Genomic DNA, 18,529 nt, shown 5'->3' on the forward strand with positions numbered 1-18,529 from the left:
CCCTGATTACAAATTCATCAAAACTCCTTAATATGACATGATCAGTACCTTCAGTCCCTCCAATCACACAAAAGGCCGTTCTCTCTGTTCTAACCTAATTTTCTTCTTTTAAAATCTTGATCTATTAGTTAACTTATACCATGCTGTATTCTTGAATTCCTTGTCCCAGGGTCCCTTTCTAAACAACAAACCCTCAATCACCTCCATCACCGGCCTTCTCTGCTTCTGCTCCTGTGCTTTCCAGAATGCTGCTGAAGAAATCACATAACTAAATAAACTGAGTCCATTACAACTTTGTTATTGAATCTCTCTCTTTCTCTACTTTTTTATTTCTCCCTCTGTCTCTCTCTGTTAATTTAAATTTTAAAAAACTTTTAGTTCCAAATTCTCTCCCTCCCCACTTTCTTCCCCATATATTGAAAAGGTAAGGAATATAATGTTCATTATATATATGAAGTCATACAAAACCTATTTCCACATCAATTATGTTATTCAGTTTCTAGTGTCACTAAAATCAGAAGGGAAACAGTTAGCTGGGGGAAATAAATATCCTGATAAAGGTCTGATATCCAAGAAATATAGGAAACTGATTCCAGTATAGAAGAACAATAGCTAAACCACAGTAAATGACCAAAAGACATGAATAGGCAGTTTTCATTAAAAAAAAAAAAGAAAAACTATCAACAACCATGTGCAAAAGTGCTCCAAATCACTAATAATAAGAAAAATGCAAATTTAATTAACTGTGCATTTCTATCTCATACCTATCAGATTTTACAAAGATAGCAAAAATAGAAAATCACATTGTTGGAAAGGATATGGAAGGATAGGCACAATAATGCACTACTAGAAGACTAGTGAATTGGTATAGACATTCTGGAAAGCAGTTGGAATTATACTCAAAAAGTCACTTAACTGTGACATCCTTTGACCTAGAAATACTAGTACTTGGCATATACCCCAAAATTATCAAGGAAAGAGGGAAGTAATTCCTTTATACATAAATCTTCATTGCAATATTTGAGCACTTTTTGTTATAACAAAAGAAATAGAAACTAAGATGTTCATCAAATGGAGAAAGGTTAAACAAATTATGGTATATGAATATAATGGAATATTATTGCATTTTAAGAAATAATGTAAGTGACAGATTCAGAGAAACTTAGGAAGACTGGTATGAATTAATGCACAGTGAAGTGACCAGATCCACAGAAATAATTTGTATAATGACTACAGCATTTGTAAAGAAATATAGCTCTGAAGTATTTAAGCAATCTGATCAATTCAATGACCAACTATGGCTCCAGAAGATTGAGAATGAAAAATGATTTCTAGGTGTTGAACCAGAGGTGAAAAACTAAACATTTTCTTTCTGTTTTTTTTACTTAAAAACAAAACACAACAAATCCTTACCTTCTGTCTTAGAATCAATATTAAGTATCAGTTCCTAGGCAGAAAAACAGTAAGGGCTAGGCAATGGGATTAAGTGACTTGTCCAGGGTCATACAACTAGGCAGTATCTAAGGTCAAATTTGAACCCAGGACCTCCTGTCTCTGAAACTTACATTTTCAGTTATAGCCAATACAGGGATCTGTTTGGTATGACTATCTTAATGTGTTACAAGGGAGGGCTTTTTATTTTTATTTTTATTTTTATTTTGAGAAGTTGTGGTGGGAGGTAACATAACAATAATAGCATTACAGAAAGAAAGGAAGGAAAAAAGAGAAAGAAAGAAAGAGAGAGAGAAAGAAAGAAAGAGAGAGAGAGAAAGAAAGAAAGAGAGAGAGAAAGAAAGAGAGAAAGAAAGAAAGAAAGAGAGAAAGAAAGAGAGAGAGAAAGAAAGAAAGAAAAAGAAAGGAGTGTCAGTTTAATATTTTAAAAGTGCAGAAGGAGGGCTGCTGGATGGCTCAGTGGATTGAGAGACAGGCCTGGAGACCAGATGTCCTGATTCAAATATAACCTCAGATACTTCTGGGCTCTGTGACCCTGGGCAAGTCTTAATTCCCATTGGGCTCTTCTGCCTTGGAATCAATATACTTCTAAGATAGAAGGAAAGGTTTTAGAAAAAAATAAAAATTTTAAAAGTGAAGAAGGAAACAGAAGAAAATTTAGTGGAAAAACAGACAAATTATTTGGTGTTTTTCAAGTTCAGAATAAAAAGAAAATTTTATTGCATGTTATTCAATTCCAACTCAGCCCTCATTGTAGAAGATCAAGGCTTCGATCCTAATTGATTCTCTCTCAATTTCTACAGTGGCTATTTTGAAATGATCTTCACCCAGAAGTATGTTGGTGAATGTTTACTAGTTAGGGAAAAAAAAAAGAAATGTACATGACACAATTAAATGTAGATCATGTTATTAACATATTCTCCATTACTTTCTTGAATCTAGATAATCAATAAAACAATAAATCAAGCTCTGATTTTTTAGCATTTGCTGATTTCTGAGATTTAAATCCTCTCAGTAAAAATTTAGCCATCAGTCCAACCAGTTGAACTTCAGCATCCCAATGCCTCTTTTTGTCTCTGTAGGGAACCTAAACTTGTACATCAGTGAAAAAATTGAAGTCATTTTTGAGAGTTTCCTCTTCTTCCTAATTCTACACTTTAAATAACCTCAACATTACTTGCTATTTTCTCTTTTGCTTCAGTCTTAGAGGATTTTCCTTGTCAAATACCAGCCTCATTACTTATACTTTTTTTCTTTGGGGGGGTGGTAAATCCTTACCTTCTGCCTTAGAATTGATACTAAATGTCTGCTCCAAGGATAAGGACTAGGCAACTGGGGTTAAATGACTTGCCCAGGGTCTACAGTTAGTAAGTTTCAGAGGTCAAATTTGAACCCAGAACTTGAAGCCACGCCTGGCTCTCAAGCCACAGAGCTCCCCAGCTTCCCCTCACTACTTGTACTCTTGATCCTATCCCTCCTGACTCTTCCAGCAGCTTGTCCCATAAATGATCCCCTTTCTATCCCTGATTTTCAATCACTCTATTCATTGGCTCTTTAACAGTTGCCTACAAATCTGTCAAGATCTCCTCTATTCTTCACAAACTTTCACTTGACCCTACCATTCCTGCAAGCTATCACTATATCTCTCCTCTCTTTCATAGACTAACTCCTAGAAAAATGTGTTTACAGTCAATCATAGAACTGGAAGAAGTGTAAACTCTCTATTTACCAGAGATAAACAGAGAAGAAAATAGTAATTCCACAACATCCAGATAGAACCTCAGGGAAAAAAAAAAGAATGTCATCTATACAAGGACTAAAAGACTATCTGGAAGACGGAGCAGCTAGATGGCTCAGAGAGCCAAGCCTGGATAGTCATGCAAAACAATTCCCTGTATTGGCCATGCTTGAAAATGTATATATCAGAGACAGGAAGTCCTGGTTCAAATATGATCTTAGACACTTCCTAGCTGTGTGACCCTAGGCAAGTCATTTAACCCCTATTACCTAGCCCTTAGCACTCTTCTGCCTTGAAATCAATAGATAATATTGATTCTAAGATAGAACGTGAGGGTTAAAATATATGTGTGTGTGTGTGAGAAATCAAACAAGAGATACAAAATGGAATAGATGGAGAGGGAAAAATTGCAAGGAAAATTAGTACCATGGATTTCATCTTATTAGATTCATGCTCTATCCTGTCTTTTTGATTCTTGATTATCATCCATTGTGTCCGATATCCCCTCTATCTTTGTGTCATCTGCCAATTTAATAAACATGCTATCAGATAGTGCATATCTTTCTATCTTTCTCACAAGTAAATATACCTCCATTTTTTCATCTTACCCCTCAACCCTTTACAATCTTGTTTCTGTCCTTATTACTCTACCAAAATTTTTCTTTCCTCACCAATAGCTCAAAAGCCATGTGTGCATTTGCTCTCTTCAATTCTGGAAGCATGAACCATGATCAAATAAAGTTGACTCCCGATAGCCCCCTTCTACTCACTATCCCTGATCCCTGTAATTTTCTGGTCTAAAATATTTCCTCCATGGCCACCACCCCTCTCTTTGTGTTATTTTCCCCTTTAGAGTACAAGCTCCTGGATGTAAGAGACTGTCTCTTCTTTTGAATTTGTATTTCTAAGGGCTGGTACAGTGCTTGGTACATAGTAACTGATTAATCCTTTTTAAAAATTCTTTTATTTATACCTTCACCCAAGTCACTGGTAAAAATATTAGACATCACAGGGCCAAACATATCAGATCCCTGGGCATCTGCCAAGTTGACGCTGACCATTAAGGACTACTCTTTGAGTCCTGCCATTCAATCAGTTCTAAATCCATCTAATTGAGTTATCTTTTAGTTTATATCATTCCATCTTTACAACAAGAAAATATGCCTTAGCTTTCTTATCTCACACTCAATTCTCAAACCTTTTCAGTCTGGATATATCCCAATCATTTACTTATTTAATCAATTAGTAAATATTTATTAAGACCTTACTATGTGCTAAGCACTGTGTTAAATTTTTAAAAAGAGTTACTGCCCTTGAGGAACTTACAATCTAATAAGGAAAGCTAAAACACAAAAGGAAGCAGAAAACTAGGGTCAGCAGAGAAGAAGAGAAGGTGCCTTAACAGTGCCTGGTGGAAAAGTCTGTCAGAGAATCCCAAAGTATTTTAGCTAGGTGAGAAATGAGATGTCTGAGCTATGCTCTCATTTTTCTTAAATGAAGGTTTGGAATTCATGGTCCTACTCTCCAATCAGAGAGGCTGGTAGTAGTGTTGAAGCTGAGAACCAAGGCTGATGAGATCTGACAAGATGAACTCAACTAAAACTATTCTCTCAAAGGTCCCAAATGATCTCTCTCTCTCTCTCTCTCTCTCTCTCTCTCTCTCTCTCTCTCTCTCAATATAATTGTATTTCTTTAGTTCTTATTCTCATCCTAGGTCTCTTTGCAAAGTTTAATACTGTTTATCATCCCTTACTTTAGGCACTTTCCCCTAGGTTTTTATGACACTGTTCTCTTGTGGTTTTCTTCCAATTCTTCAGACCAGTCCTTTTCAGTCTCCTTCGCATATCATCATTCATTCTCCTTTCATTGACATGCATGGATAGACTCCAACTGTCCTGTGCCTTCTTTTTTTCTTTCTTTTTTATCCTCTCTCTCAATATTGATGGTCTCATCAGCTTCCAAGAATTTAATTATCGTCTCTATAAAGATATTCCTCAGATCTACATATCCAGCCCTTATCTTTCTCCTGAGATTGTCATCAGACCAGCTGTTTAGCTAGAATATCTCCAACTGCAGACAACTCAAACTCATCATGTCCAAAACAAGAATTACTATCTTTTCTTCTGTTAAGTTCCTACCATTCTCCTAGTCATTCAGATTTAAAATTTAGGAATTGTCAGCTCTGCACTGTGACATCTTCTATCTTATTAGTTGCTAACTAATCTTGTTAATTCTATGGTCTAAATATCTCTCTTATCCATCCCTTTCTTGCCATTTACACCACATCTACCCAATTCAGTTCCCCATCACCTCTCACCTGGATTATTGGATGATATATCATCCCTGGTGGTTTCATAGCATATAATTTCTCTCCTCTCCAGTTCATCTTTACACAGTTGCCAAATTGATATTCTTAAGGTGAAGATTTGTCTATGTCATTGGTGAATATGAAATTGAGGGTGCATGGGAGAGGGGAGTACTGATAGGGCAAAGTATTGAAGGAGGCAAAAGAGAATGTTATGGGTTTAGGAAGAAATATTATTCTTAGTGAAAACTAGGGACATCTCATCTGTGACACTTCAGAAAGAGGAAAGGGCAATGATGCTAAGAAGGTTTGAGGAATGAAGAGAGAGCTGGAGTAAAGTTGGATGGACACTTTCTAAAGGGAAAATGTTATCTGCTGTGATCGTTGTCAGTATGGTTGGTGGAAGGAGGCCAGAAGAAATGGTTACTGTTGGGAATTAAAGAGTTGCTAAGGGTATAGCAGGATTGTCAAACTGTCAGCTGAAATTATGTACTATGAATTTGTTTTGTAAATTTATTGATGTATTTTGACAAAAGTTTTTGAAGAAATATCCAAAGTTCCCTACAGAGTACATTCTTTGAAAACAATAAATTCATACTTTTAAACAAATAATAGGAATGTTCTTTACCTTTGGTGGTATATATACCATCAATTTGTAGTGAATGAAATTAACTAAATCATGCTATGTAAAGTTCTTGCTTTGGAGTTAGAAATGAATTTGGAGTAAGAAGAATGAAATCCTGCCATGATTTACTACCTGGATGATCTTAGACAGGTTTCTTAACTACTCTGTGTCCCATTCTCCTTATCTGTAAAATAAAAGGTTGTATTAGGGAACCTTTAAATTCACGATCTAATAAATTTCATTAATTTCTCCAAGTACTTTCAGCATCCCTGGAATAAAAGCAAAAAATTCCCCCCAAAACAAAATAAAAACAAACAGATATTGAGGCTTACCCAGGATCAAGGAATATCAAGGAGGCAAGAGATCCTAGTTAATAAGTAGTAATACATCTATATAATAGTAGTACTTTATATGACAGTATATATAATAGTAGCTAGTTATTACTACACTTTATTATTATTACACTTTAATGGCAGACTATGAGATCAGATACTGGGGATGGAGGCAAATAAAACTAGAGTTGTGGATATGGAATGGGAATCTAGAAAAGGTTCAAGGAAGTGAAGGTTACAAAGATGAAGAATATGAATGAGAAAGTGAGGGAGGTAGAAGGATAGGAGGTTGTTCTGGAAAAGTAGAATGAACCCACAGATCCTTTAAGGAATGCTCAAGGAAAATGCCTTCCTAACTTTCTCAGGCCAGCCTGAAGGGAAAAGCTCTCCTCAAAAGAGACTTGGCCCCAGGAAGTCAGTGACTTGCTCGCAGACCCTGGAATTTGTGTTTAGCTCACATGTGGCATGTGGGAAAATTAAATGAGAAAAAAAAAGGGAAGCTCTTATAGGAATTAGGGTAATATTTAGTGTTAGAATTATCTAGCTCCTCCTTTTAAAGGTAAATCTGCCCCCCTTAGACATACTCCTACAAACAGAAGCCCAGAGAGGTTAAGGTCTCCCATCTTTGGTTAATCAACTATCCAGTATCCTCAAATTTTTCAGCCACTATGTCTGCCACTTCCACTGTTCAGCTGAAATCTTTTCCCCTAGGACTGTAATATTGTCCATTGGAAACACTCTTACTCTCCCAAATGATAGGCCAAGAAGAATGGTCAGCATATTTCTGGCTCCCCATTGTGTTTCCAGAGCATTATTAGCCCCAGTGAAATTTCTTCTTTCAAGTCATTTCAATTCCCCATTGCCTCTAGGGACCTGATTTCTCAACATCCTCAACTCCAATGACTTTGTCCACCCCACAAGGACATACTTTAGACTTCACAATCATTCAGAATTAAGAATCTTGTTATTTTATTTTTCCAGAACAACCTCTTATCCTTCTGTCTCTCTCACTGAACCTTTTCTAGTCTCCCATTCCATATCCCCCACTCTAGTTTTATTTGCCTCCATCCCCAATCTTTGATCTCATAAGCTTCCATTAAAATGTATTACCAACTACTATTATATATACTATCATTAAAAGTATTACTATTACAAATTTAAAGGCGCAGAGGAGAAATCAGTGAAGAGAATAGAGGACCAGGGTGAGTCACCCAGTGTGTTTGTGAGACAATCTAGGGAACAGGGGAAGGGGGAGGTTGCATTTCAGCAAATGGAGCATTTAATTATGATTGAAGAAGTGCAGGTAGAGGGACAGTCATCTTTTCCGGATGGTCTAGTACCACCTGTGGCTTTGCATCCAGGAGATACAACTGCTCTCTACCTACTAAACAAAAAAACTCCTCCCAACCCATTTTTGCCAGGTCTCCCAGGCATCCCTCCCCCTTCCCCAGGCAGCATTGTATTGTATGTGTCGGGCTTGTGGCCTGGGAGGAGAAAGCCCGGATTTCCTGTGCCAGAGCTTGGCTCCTGAGCCCGGAGTTGACCCTTCAGGGCTGAGGCCTTGCCTAGGAGCGGGAGCTAGAGCTCCTGCCATTGGTTACACCCAAAGTCCCAGTGTGTGTGTGCCCCTACAAGGGGCGGCCGCTGTTGAAGAAGAGTCAGGGCTGTGACAGTTAGGGCTCTGCTGGGCATCAGCTCCTGATATGAGCATGAACCATTCCCACTTCCCCACGCCTGGCTGGCCCTGGAGAGAGGGGGAGGGGGACCCTTGGGGACACTTACGGCCCTTTGCTGGATCTGGGAGACAAGAAATATGTTTGTGTAGGAGCAGGGTTTGGAATTGGGTGGGGGCTCGGCCTCCTCTGGGGCCTGAGTCACCTTCCCTACCATTATGAAAAGTGGGGGGCTGAAGCGGGGAGGAAACTAGGAGCAGTAAGGGTGGGGGATGCGGGGGCGGTGAGGAGGGTCCGGCTGGGCGAGCTGGGGGCGGGGTCAAGTCGGGGGCCCGGGGGCCGGGGGAGGCGCTGCAGCCGCGAGGAGCGAGCGAAGGGGACGCGAGGCGCGGCGCGCACTCACTGCGGTCCCCGCGTCTCCGCCGCAGAGCGCGCTCCGCTCCGCACGCACCTGCCGCCGCCGCCGTCGCCGCCGCCGCTGCTGCGCCGAGCCCAGCTGAGCCGGCCGCGCCGCGCCCCCCGCTCGCGCCCCCGCCCCGGGCCCGGGCCCCTGCATCCTTCCGCTGCATCCCAGCCTCCGGGCCCTGTTCCTCCTTTTCCCTCTCCCTCCTTCGGAGCAGCTGCTGGAGCGCGCAGTGCCGAGAGAACCTCCTCGGGCCGAGCTTGGAAGCGGGCGGCGCATCCCGTCTCTGCCTTTCAGATAACCTCAGCGGAGGCGCGCCCAGGCCGGCAGGGCCTGGGGCCGCATCGGAACCGTGGGGGACTGAGCCAGGTGACGGACGGGGCCAGAGACCGGGCGGAGGGTGGTCTGGGGCCGGGGCACTGATCGCTGCCAGACCTTACGGGCTCTCGCCTGCCCTAGCCTGAGGTCTGTGTGCCCGGGGGGTACGCTGCCAATCCCTCCCTGTTCCTTGTCCGCCCCCTCCCCTCTCCAAGGGCTTTGGGGGCGGAGCACACACCTGGGCTGGAGCGGGGAGGGGTCCTTGGGTTTCTGCATCTGGTCCTGGATCGGGGTTGGGAGTCAGAGGGTTAGGTACCCAGGTTTTGGGATGGGGGTGGTTCAGGAGCCAGGCATTTCGTTCTAGGGTCATGTCTCCTTCAGCTTGGTGACCTCCTTTGCCCTTTGGTCCAGTTTTCAGTTTCTTTCCTCTTCTATGCCCAAGAGCCCTAGAGCAGGCTGATGCCCCTTGACTGGTGGGAGGGGAGGGTAACTAGCCCCCCTGCTAAGCCCCGCCCTGGAGCCATGGCAGCCACACAGTGCCTGGGTGTCCAACTGCCTGGCTGCAGGGACCACTGACTCAGGCCAGAAAGGAAGCCTCCTGCATACCTCTTCAGACAGAAGGCAGGGGCCCTGGGGGAGGCACCTATCCCTTGGAGATCCCCTACCCCTACTCCTCCTGTCACTTCTCCTGAGACTTGCCCTGGGAGGAAGCTGGGGCTCCTGGGGGGGTCTCCCCCCCAGATCTGTCCCCACACATTCTCACCGGTTGCCCCTGGGAGGCAGGGGGGCGGCCGGGGACTACCCAAAATTTGGCAGGACCAGGATGTCATCCCCAATGCTGGGTCCCCACTGGCACCCCCAGCCCAGGGCCCTACCGGCCTAAGTGCCACTAGCCGGATGCCGGCGCCCCCTGGGCCCGAGGCGAGCGGCTGGCCCGGCCTCCTCATGTCCTGCCTGAAGGGCCCACAGGTCATCCTCAAGATGGAGACCATGAAGATTGTCCATCCTGAGAAGTTTCCAGAGCTCCAGGCGGGTGCCCCCCGCTATACACCCACCCCCAGGCCTGCTCCCGCCTTGGCCCCCAAGAGAGCCTGGCCTTCTGACACGGAGATCATTGTCAATCAGGCCTGCAGTGGGGATGTACCTGCCCTGGAAGGGGTACCCCGCACCCCACCTCCACCCAGGAGGCCCCGGAAGAGCAGTGGCGAGCTGGGCTTCCCCCGTGTGGCTCCTGGTGACGAGGTCATTGTGAACCAATATGTGTTACGGCCCGGCCCAGCCGGGGAGCCGCTGGAATGCCCAACCTGTGGGCATACGTACAACCTGACCCAGCGGCGGCCGCGCGTGCTGTCCTGTCTGCATTCTGTGTGTGAGCAGTGTCTGCAGATCCTGTACGAGTCCTGCCCCAAGTACAAGTTCATCTCCTGCCCTACTTGCCGCAGGGAGACTGTGCTCTTCACTGACTATGGGCTGGCTGCCCTGGCTGTCAATACATCCATCTTGAGTCGCCTGCCGCCGGAGGCACTGACTGCTCCCCCTGGCCAGTGGGGCGGTGAGGCTGAGGGCAGCTGCTACCAGACCTTCCGCCAGTACTGTGGGGCCGCCTGCACCTGCCATGTCCGGAACCCACTGTCCTCCTGCGCCATCATGTAGTGCCCTCCCCGCCCCGCTACCTGCCGCTCCCCATCCCCTAGGACTTCTGCTCCCTCCACATGCCAGGCATAGACCCATGCCAGGCTCCTGGAGCCTCCCGGAGGACTCAGCAGAAAGGGACTGCCACCCATATGTTTCCTGTCTCCATCTGTCCCGGGACCCTCACTTCCTCTCATGTTCCTGGACGTTTGCTTTTCCTCTGAAGCTGCTTCTCCTAGAAGAGGGGCCACACTGGGCCTTTTGTGCCCCCACCCCTGCCTCACTGCTTCCTGTTCCTCACCCCTTCGAGGAGGGGTCTCTGCAGCCAGTTTTGCCATTAAAACTCTTTGCCAAAGTTGCCATTTCAATTGCTAACTGGAACCATCTTCAACAGCACAACCTTCCTCCCCAGGTGGACTTAATCCCCAACCTGTCTCCCCCGTCCCTCCGTCCCCTCCACAGCAGAGTAGTCACGGGGGAGAGGGTCACTGCCTCGTGAGGCCCAGCCCAGAGCCCCTTCATCTTGACAGGCTGGCGTCCTCCCCAGGAACCCTTCCGCCCAGGGCTGGGTCCCAGGGTCTCCCCTCCAGCAATGACGATGCGGTCCTTGGCGTCTCAGGTCAGCGTGCTCCATTTGTGTGCTGGGCTAAGTTGTGTGTGTGAACTGGGAGATACGGACAGCCGAGACCACAGGCCTCTCCATTCATTTCCATGTCTGGGCTGGTTCCGTCATTGAAGGATTATTTCCTAGTGGATGGGGCCACCACAGCCTGGCTCTTTCCTGCCCGGGTGACCCGTCTTGGAGCTCTGGATCTGCCACTGCTATGCTTGTACCCAGGGACCTACTGATCTGGTCTCTTTCCTGGGCCACGTGTGGTAAACTTTTTCATCTTGGTTCAGCCCAGACAGGTTCAGGGGCAAGAATAAGGACACTAACTTCCATTAAGGACAGTTCCTATTTCTATAGCACTTTACCGTTTACAAAGCGCTTTCCTCCCAACGACCTTGTGAGGTAGGCAATGCAAGTATTATCTCCATTTTACAGATGAGGAAACAGGCTCAGAGGTGACATGACTTGCCCGAGGGACTTGAACCCCAATCATCTAATTCTACGTCTAGCACTCCTTCCACTACCCCTTGCTGTCCCCCAGGAGCAGGCGGTCTGTAAGTTATTCCATATAAGCTGCTCTGGGGCCCAATATTTGCTCTGATCAGGAATGCGTGCTCTGCAAACTCATCTGCTTCTCTGCTATTGTGTTTCTTTCCTTCTGCCCCAGAGTTTCCTAGTAAAGACTCCTTTTGAAAAATTCTAACCTTGTCAGTGCCTGAACTTGGGAGAACAGGGTGGGGAGGTGGGGTGGAGTGTCAGGGCAGCTCTAACCACTGGAGTTACAGGTGGACTGAACTTGTCCTATGGCCAATGTGAGCCCCACCGCCCCAAGGGAGAGAGGGAAAGCCAAGGGGTTAGAGACCCACTTATTGGCTGAGAATCTCAGGTTTTTTCTGCCTGGACTTCACCTCTCATCCATGGGCCAGCCAGCTCCTTTTTGCCCTGTGGCTACCTCTTGGGGGCAGGAACGGAGCCAAGTAGGAAGAGGGAATTATGAGTCTTTGGGCTGGTGAGGGAGGGAGACAAAACAGGTGTGATCTACACGAAGCTGGACCCTGACCGCTCTGGAGTGTGGAAATCCCATGTACTCAGGCCTGGCTTTCACACACCTAATACAGCCTCCCCTGATACTAATGCCAGTGGTTGAATCTCATGCCCGCTTAGGTGAAAAACATGGCATGAGAAAGAGTGTTAGGTGCAGCCAGAAGCCATAGAATTTCATGGTAGGAAGTGACTTTCAAGACCACTGAGGCTAGTCACCTACTTAATAATTCCCCTTGACATCCTCTTGGGGTTGGGGGAGGTGGTATTCAGGATCTGCTTGAATGCTTTCAGTGATTGAGAGGAGAGCTTACATACCTGAAAGGCAGCCTGTGTGGGATAGCTCTGATTTTTAGAAAATTGTTGTATTGATTTGTTGTTTTAAACCCTTAACTTTCTGTCTTAGTAACAATTCTAAGACAGAGGAGCAAGGGCCAGGAAAATGGGGTTGACTGGCCACATTCACACAGCTAGGAAGTGTATGAAGGAAAATTTGAACTGAGGACCTCCACACTCCAGGCCTGGCGCTCAATCCACCTAGCTGCTCCTCTTGTATTGATTTAAAAAAACCCAACACATTTTCTGTCCTAGAATCCATACTAAGTATAGTTTGTAAGGCAGAAGAGCAGTAAGGGCTAGGCAATTGGGTTTATTGATTTGCTCAGGGTCATACAACTAGGCCATCTAAATCAAATCAAATCTAAGGCCAGATTTGAATTTAGGACCTCTGGCTCTAGACCTGGCTAGGCCCAGAGCCACCTAGTTGTTGCCACCTCAGGCTCCACCCCCATATTAATTTAATTTAAGAACTACCTCCCCAAAACATTTAATCATTAGTTCTAGACTTTTTCTCTGGGTTTTAATTTTCTCCTTTGAAAAATGAAGGAGTTGATCTAGGTGATACTAATGAAGTCCCTTTCGGTTCTAACATTTTTTATTTTTAAAATTATTATCTTTTGTACATCACTGAAATTTCTCCTAGTATCTTCTCCTCTCCCCTCCCACAGGGCAATCCCATGTAATAAATAATATTTTTAGAAGAAGTGAAAAAATTAGCAATCCTAGCTGTGTGACCCTGGGCAAGTCACTTAACCCCCACTACTTATCCCTTACCACTCCTCTGCCTTGGAAGCAATACACAGTACTGATTAAGATGGAAGGTAAAGGTTTAAAACAATTTTTTAACTGATTAGTACATATACAAAGGCTGAACATATGTACCTCACCTGTGGACCTCTGCAAGAAGTAGGGTAGGCAGGCATGTCTCCTCTTTTCTTTTTTGGGGGGGGCCATACTTGTTCTTTGTAATTTTGTAACACTTGATTGTGATTCTTTCCATTTACATTGTCGTACATATCAGCAGTTCTCAAACCATGGTCCATAGACCTGAGACTCTTTCAGGGGATCTACAAGGTCAAAATTCTTTTCATCATAATACTAAGATGTTATTTGTCTATTGAAATACCTCCTCCCTATTCTGACATCTCTGTGTGAGGTTGGATTTTCTTCACATTTCCATTAAAACAACATCACAGCAGATTAAAGGGGGAACAGATGTGAAAATCCAGCTGTCTATTAAGACATTAAAGAGCCAGCATTAAAGAGATTTGTAAAAATGTGTGAAACAATGCCACTCTTTTCACTCAATTTTTTGTTTTGTAAAATAGTTATTTTTTTCATAGAATATTTGCAGTCTGTGTTAACATGTAACAGTTTTATTATTTTTTAAAATGAATAAATATTTTTGAAATTTATTACTTTTTCTTTCTAACATAATAAATATCAATGGATATTACTCACATAAACTAAAGCTTTTTGGGAGCCCCAATAACTTTGAAGAATGTAGAGGGGTCCCAAGACCAAAAAAATTTGAGAACTGCTGGTCTTCTTACTTCATTCTACATCATATTGGGCAAATCTGTCCATGTAATCATTTCTTTCAGCACAGTGACACATTCCATTCCATTCCGTTCCGACACCATCATTTGTTTAACCATTTCCCTATGGATGATACCTAGCTCTTTCAATCAATTTTCACATGACATGGGTCTCCAGGCCTCCCACGAGTCTGGTTGCTCTCTTCTGGATCCACTCCAGCTTCTCACCATCCTTCTGAATATAGCTCTCAAGATGTAGTCTGTGGAGAGGATACAGCTGGATTCTCAGGCTCCTTCATTCTGTCCAGCACTGCTGTGTCTCTGCCCCCCCAAAGCTGGTGGCTCCTCTCTTTGTGGGCTCCCCTTTGTGAAGTGGCTGTGCATGTGGTGGGGTGGGGTGGGGAGACAAGTTTCAGTACAATTTAGGTGGTTGCTGAAGGGCTCGCCTTGGAATTTGGTCTAAATCCATTTATGCTTCCCGGTATTTTCACACCTGGATAAGTTCTGTTTGCACCACAGCTGGTCCTCTCCCTGTTAAGAGGAGGCATGTGCCTATGTGGTGGAGGCACAGCTCTTCCCCAGGGAACTCCCACTTGCCAGGCAGAGGCCTGAGATTCCACCCTGATTGGGTGGGAGCAGTTTCTGTTTCCCCACCTTCAAGCCCAAGCCTGGCTGACCTTCAGGGAACACCAGCTGCAAAGCCCTTATCTGAGGCCTCCAGACAAGGAGGCGGTCAGAGAAGGACACCCCCCCCCCAGCTTCCTGGCTGGTCTAGACCTCTATTCCTCGAATCCTCAGAGGCCGCTTGTCTCCTGACTCAGTCTGCCCACACCTGCCCCTTCCACACCCACCAGCTCAGTGTACTCATTGCTTTTTCCCTACTTCTTTTCATTGTAATATAAATGGTCATTTCTAAAAATCCTCCAGGTTGGGAACTTACTTCTATCAGTAATCCAGTCCTTTCTTCCCCCATTCAGTCTTGACTATCAAGGAGGGCAGCTGAGGAGATTGTGATCAAAGTCTAAGCTCTCTAATCAGTGACCATTAGCTCCTGGAAGAATTGTCCCCTAGGTCTTCTCAAGGATAATATTAGTTCAGGATCCTTCCAGTGAGAGGATGTGGCAGGACTTCAAGTCTCAGGTCAGAACTTCTTCAATGAGCACATCATTGAGGGGGGGGGAGCGGGCCCACCCCCTCGAAAGGTCCATTTCCTGGCTAGAGCATCAGTGGCCCGAACGATTCAGCAGGATAAAGAGCAAGGCAAGTAGGAGGAGGGGCAGAAAGATGAGGACTAGTCCAAACATCTCCAGGGCTAGCATGGTCAGCAAGACTAGGCATCGGACGCACGGCCCCCTGTCCCGAAGGGCCCAGAGCCTGGCAATCAGACAGGGTGGGCAAGGCAAGAAGGGGAGGCAACCTCGGTTCCCTCGCAAGTGATAACGGTGCTCCAGAGAGGCCCAGGGCCCTGTCCCTCTTGGGGGAAGGGCTGGAGGGCTAGGAGGGGGTGGGGGTTGGGGCCCATCAGCCTGGAGCAGCTCTTCCTGCAGCTGGCAGATCTCCCACTCCAACATGGGAGTCTTCTGCCGGCATAAGGGGCATCGCACACGGCCCAGATCAGTGCTAGGAGCTGTGCCCAAGAGCCTATTTAGGCAATGCTGGCACAGGCCATGTCCACAGTTCAGCAATACCAAGAGGTGCTCGCCGGCCCCATAGGGCTCTGTGCAGATAGGGCACTCATCCTCTGAGTCGTCCAGTAGCTGCAGAGTCCACTGGGCTCCAGCTCCCAATAGGGGCTCTCTGTCCATGGGGGCCGCCTCAGGAGGGTGGGGGGCTGAAGGAGCCAAGCTGTCTGTTCTCTCCTCTTCATCAGGGGTCCCAGACCCAGGTTCAGCTGGCTCTGGCTCCTGGCTGCCCATGGCCATGTCTTTCTAGGAAAGCAGGACCAGGGATAGAGGTTAGGGTTTAGAGTTCCAGGAGTTCAGAATTCAGAAGGAAAAAAGCAAAAACATGTACAATTTTTCTGGCTCTGCCTCAATTCCTCGGAGACTTTGGTAGTGGGCCTGACTGCTCAGCCTGGTAAGGACCTGAAGCTCCTCCAGGAGAGCCACCAACCTTTGATGATGGTCAGGGGTCACCCATGTCCCCCTCTTCAGAATCCCAGCCCAACCCTCTCCAGCAATTAGAACAAACTTCTAAGAGTGTGTAGTCCCAAACCCCCGGCTGACGCTGTCACCTGGTTCCGGGCTCTTGGTAGTCCTGATTTCTGTTGAGCTTGAGTTTCTGATTTCTGGCTTTGGGCTCCGAGTTCTTGGGTCCCATCCAACTCTAGTTCTGGCTCCAGCCAAATCCAGATGGACCGAGTGATGAGGGAGGCCGGAAGGAGTCGCGGGGGCCCTGGTTCTAGTAATATTCTCTCTGGAGTGGCTCAGCTGACTGCGAACTCAGGCTCCTCCCAGGGCGGGGGGTGGGGCAGGGAAGGGACAGCCTCAGGTGGGCAGGCCCCTCCCCAGCCAGGTGAGCGCCGACCTGGGAGGCGATCCAGAAAACCCGAAGGAAGAGGCAGATTCAGACCCTCGGGACTCTTCCGAGCCCATCTTGGGTCTCTACTAGGCACAAATCCTGGAAAATCCATAGTTAGGATTTTCCTAGGGTCTGAGAGGAGGGAGAATAGATTTTCCGGAAGAAGGCACTTAATTAACCCGGGCTTTCTTGGGCACCTACGCGGTGCCTAGTTACAGTTCCCGGTTACTACAACCGTATTCTGTGGGGAAGGCGGGGAGAGTGCCTTCAGCTTCCAGCCTACTTGGTAAGAGAGCGGGAAGGGAGAACGAGACGAGAGGCTCCCGGATGGAAGTGACTCTAGGTGATGGATGTAGAGTCGGGGGATGTGGTTTAGCTTCTCAGATCCGCCATTTAGCACTTCGGTGACCTCGGGGAGTCACGCCTCTGGGTCTCGGCTTCTCACCTACAAATGAAGTGATTTGATTGGATGCCCTCCCAGTTCCCTCCAGTGCCAAATCTATTATCCTCTGAAAACGGAGACGAAGACGCGGCGCTAGAGGTTCTATGATGTGCGCTGTCAGGAAGGGGGAATGATCCTGAGGTGATTTATTAGTTGGGGCGGGTGCAGGAGAGGGGCTGTTACTCAGAAAAACGTTTCTGGCCTTTTTTCGGGAGGTGGTCACAATATAAACTCACAGAAGGAAGATAAGCTTGTAATGTTTAAACATCTCCAGCATTTAGCACAATATCTGGGACACAGAAGGTACTTGATAAAAATTTGAGCAATTTTATTATTCGATAAATCGAGCGATTGCCTAAAAGCCACATGGCAGGTGAACACCTAAATCAGCTCCCCACATTCAGTGTTAGGTTGTTCCCTGGCCGGTTCAGATCTCATTCTCTGTTCCCTCTTAATCAATCCTCTTTAAGACATGCACTAATTGCAGGTAACCCAAATTAAATAGGGACCCATTATGTCAAAATTTTACAAGGTTTCAAGTTACAGTAATTTGATCAGTTACAAGTTAAGCAGTTTCTTCACTGACCTATTTGCCATCGGTCTTTCCCCCTCCAACCCAGGCAGTATCTTCCATTTCCTAAAAGATTAACTAGAGATACCTCTACCTCTTCTGGGAAGGTCCAGAAAAGAAAACATTTTGTTTGTCATTTGTTGCTGCCTTATCTGAGGGCTGACAGGCCTGGAGTCAGGAAGACAGGTTGAAATCTGACCTCATATACTTAGTAGCTGTGTGATCCTGGGCAAGTCACTTAATCTAGTTTGCCTCAGTTTCCCCCATCAAGTGAGTCAGAGAAGGAAATGGCAAACTACTCCAGTATCTTTGCCAAGAAAATCCCAAATAAGATCACAAAGAGTAAAGAGTAAAATGAATAAACAACATCAGAGGGTAGATTTTGGTACTTATCTTGTAAGTTTATTGTTTTTGTTCATTGTTAAATTTATAGCAAGTTTTAAAAAATATCTCAGCATGGCCTTCCAAGCTCTCCTCAATCTAGAGTCAAGTTAGTCTCACTCTTCCTCTTCCTCCCCATTATTAATATTATTTTTCAATGCATCAGTCAACATTTATTAAATATGTACTGTGCCTGATACGGGACTTATACACAAGGAATGAAGTAATTCTACTGGTAAGGAGTTTTTGTCCACAGAAAGTCTTTACTGGGTTCCTTTTAAATATCTAAAGCACTTCCTGTCAGGACCACTTATTTAACACCATTCAAGTGTTAATTGGTCAATTAAACATTGACCAATCAAACTAATATCTGGCAGGATTTATTTTTATTTATTTTTGCTTTAATTCAAATTTTTTCAGTTCTAAATTCTCTTCTCTCCTTCTCCCTCACCCATTACAAGGGTAAGAAAAATTAAAAACCATTACAAATATGGATAGATAAAAAAATTTCAAATTAGCCATATAATGATTTCTTCTCCTGTGTTAACATGTGCATCTCTAGCATAATAAGTTCTCAATAATTTCTAATTCAAATACCATGAGCAGCTA

The 18,529-nt window shown here is 45.4% G+C and overlaps 2 protein-coding genes across 3 annotated transcripts; one reads left to right on the top strand and one right to left on the bottom strand.

Moving 5' to 3' along the window:
• The first annotated feature begins 8,471 nt into the window (after nt 1–8,471).
• RNF208 (ring finger protein 208) lies at nt 8,472–11,785 on the top strand. Its single transcript, XM_007475450.3, has one exon. It carries the CDS (start codon nt 9,744–9,746, stop codon nt 10,497–10,499), a length of 756 nt encoding a protein of 251 aa, XP_007475512.1. The 5' UTR covers nt 8,472–9,743; the 3' UTR covers nt 10,500–11,785.
• A 2,043-nt stretch (nt 11,786–13,828) lies between these two features.
• LOC103099866 (uncharacterized) lies at nt 13,829–17,781 on the bottom strand. 2 transcript variants are annotated; one of them, XM_007475455.3, is made up of 2 exons: nt 16,240–17,781; nt 13,829–15,930 (listed from the first exon to the last, which is right to left on the bottom strand). In XM_007475455.3, exon 2 carries the CDS (start codon nt 15,926–15,928, stop codon nt 15,230–15,232), a length of 699 nt encoding a protein of 232 aa, XP_007475517.2. In that variant the 5' UTR covers nt 15,929–15,930; nt 16,240–17,781; the 3' UTR covers nt 13,829–15,229. The 2 variants fall into 2 exon arrangements, with proteins under 2 accessions (XP_007475517.2, XP_007475516.2); XM_007475454.3 differs by having other exon boundaries at nt 13,829–15,934.
• Nucleotides 17,782–18,529: the final 748 nt, after the last annotated feature.

The sequence above is a fragment of the Monodelphis domestica genome, chromosome 1, assembly GCF_027887165.1.
Source record: "Monodelphis domestica isolate mMonDom1 chromosome 1, mMonDom1.pri, whole genome shotgun sequence".
NCBI lineage: Eukaryota > Metazoa > Chordata > Mammalia > Didelphimorphia > Didelphidae > Monodelphis > Monodelphis domestica.

What these genes read in the sequence shown, in the direction of transcription:
- LOC103099866 (XM_007475455.3), bottom strand. Translation starts at nt 15,928, where the DNA reads ATGGCCATGGGCAGCCAGGAGCCAGAGCCAGCTGAACCTGGGTCTGGG.
- RNF208 (XM_007475450.3), top strand. Translation starts at nt 9,744, where the DNA reads ATGCCGGCGCCCCCTGGGCCCGAGGCGAGCGGCTGGCCCGGCCTCCTC.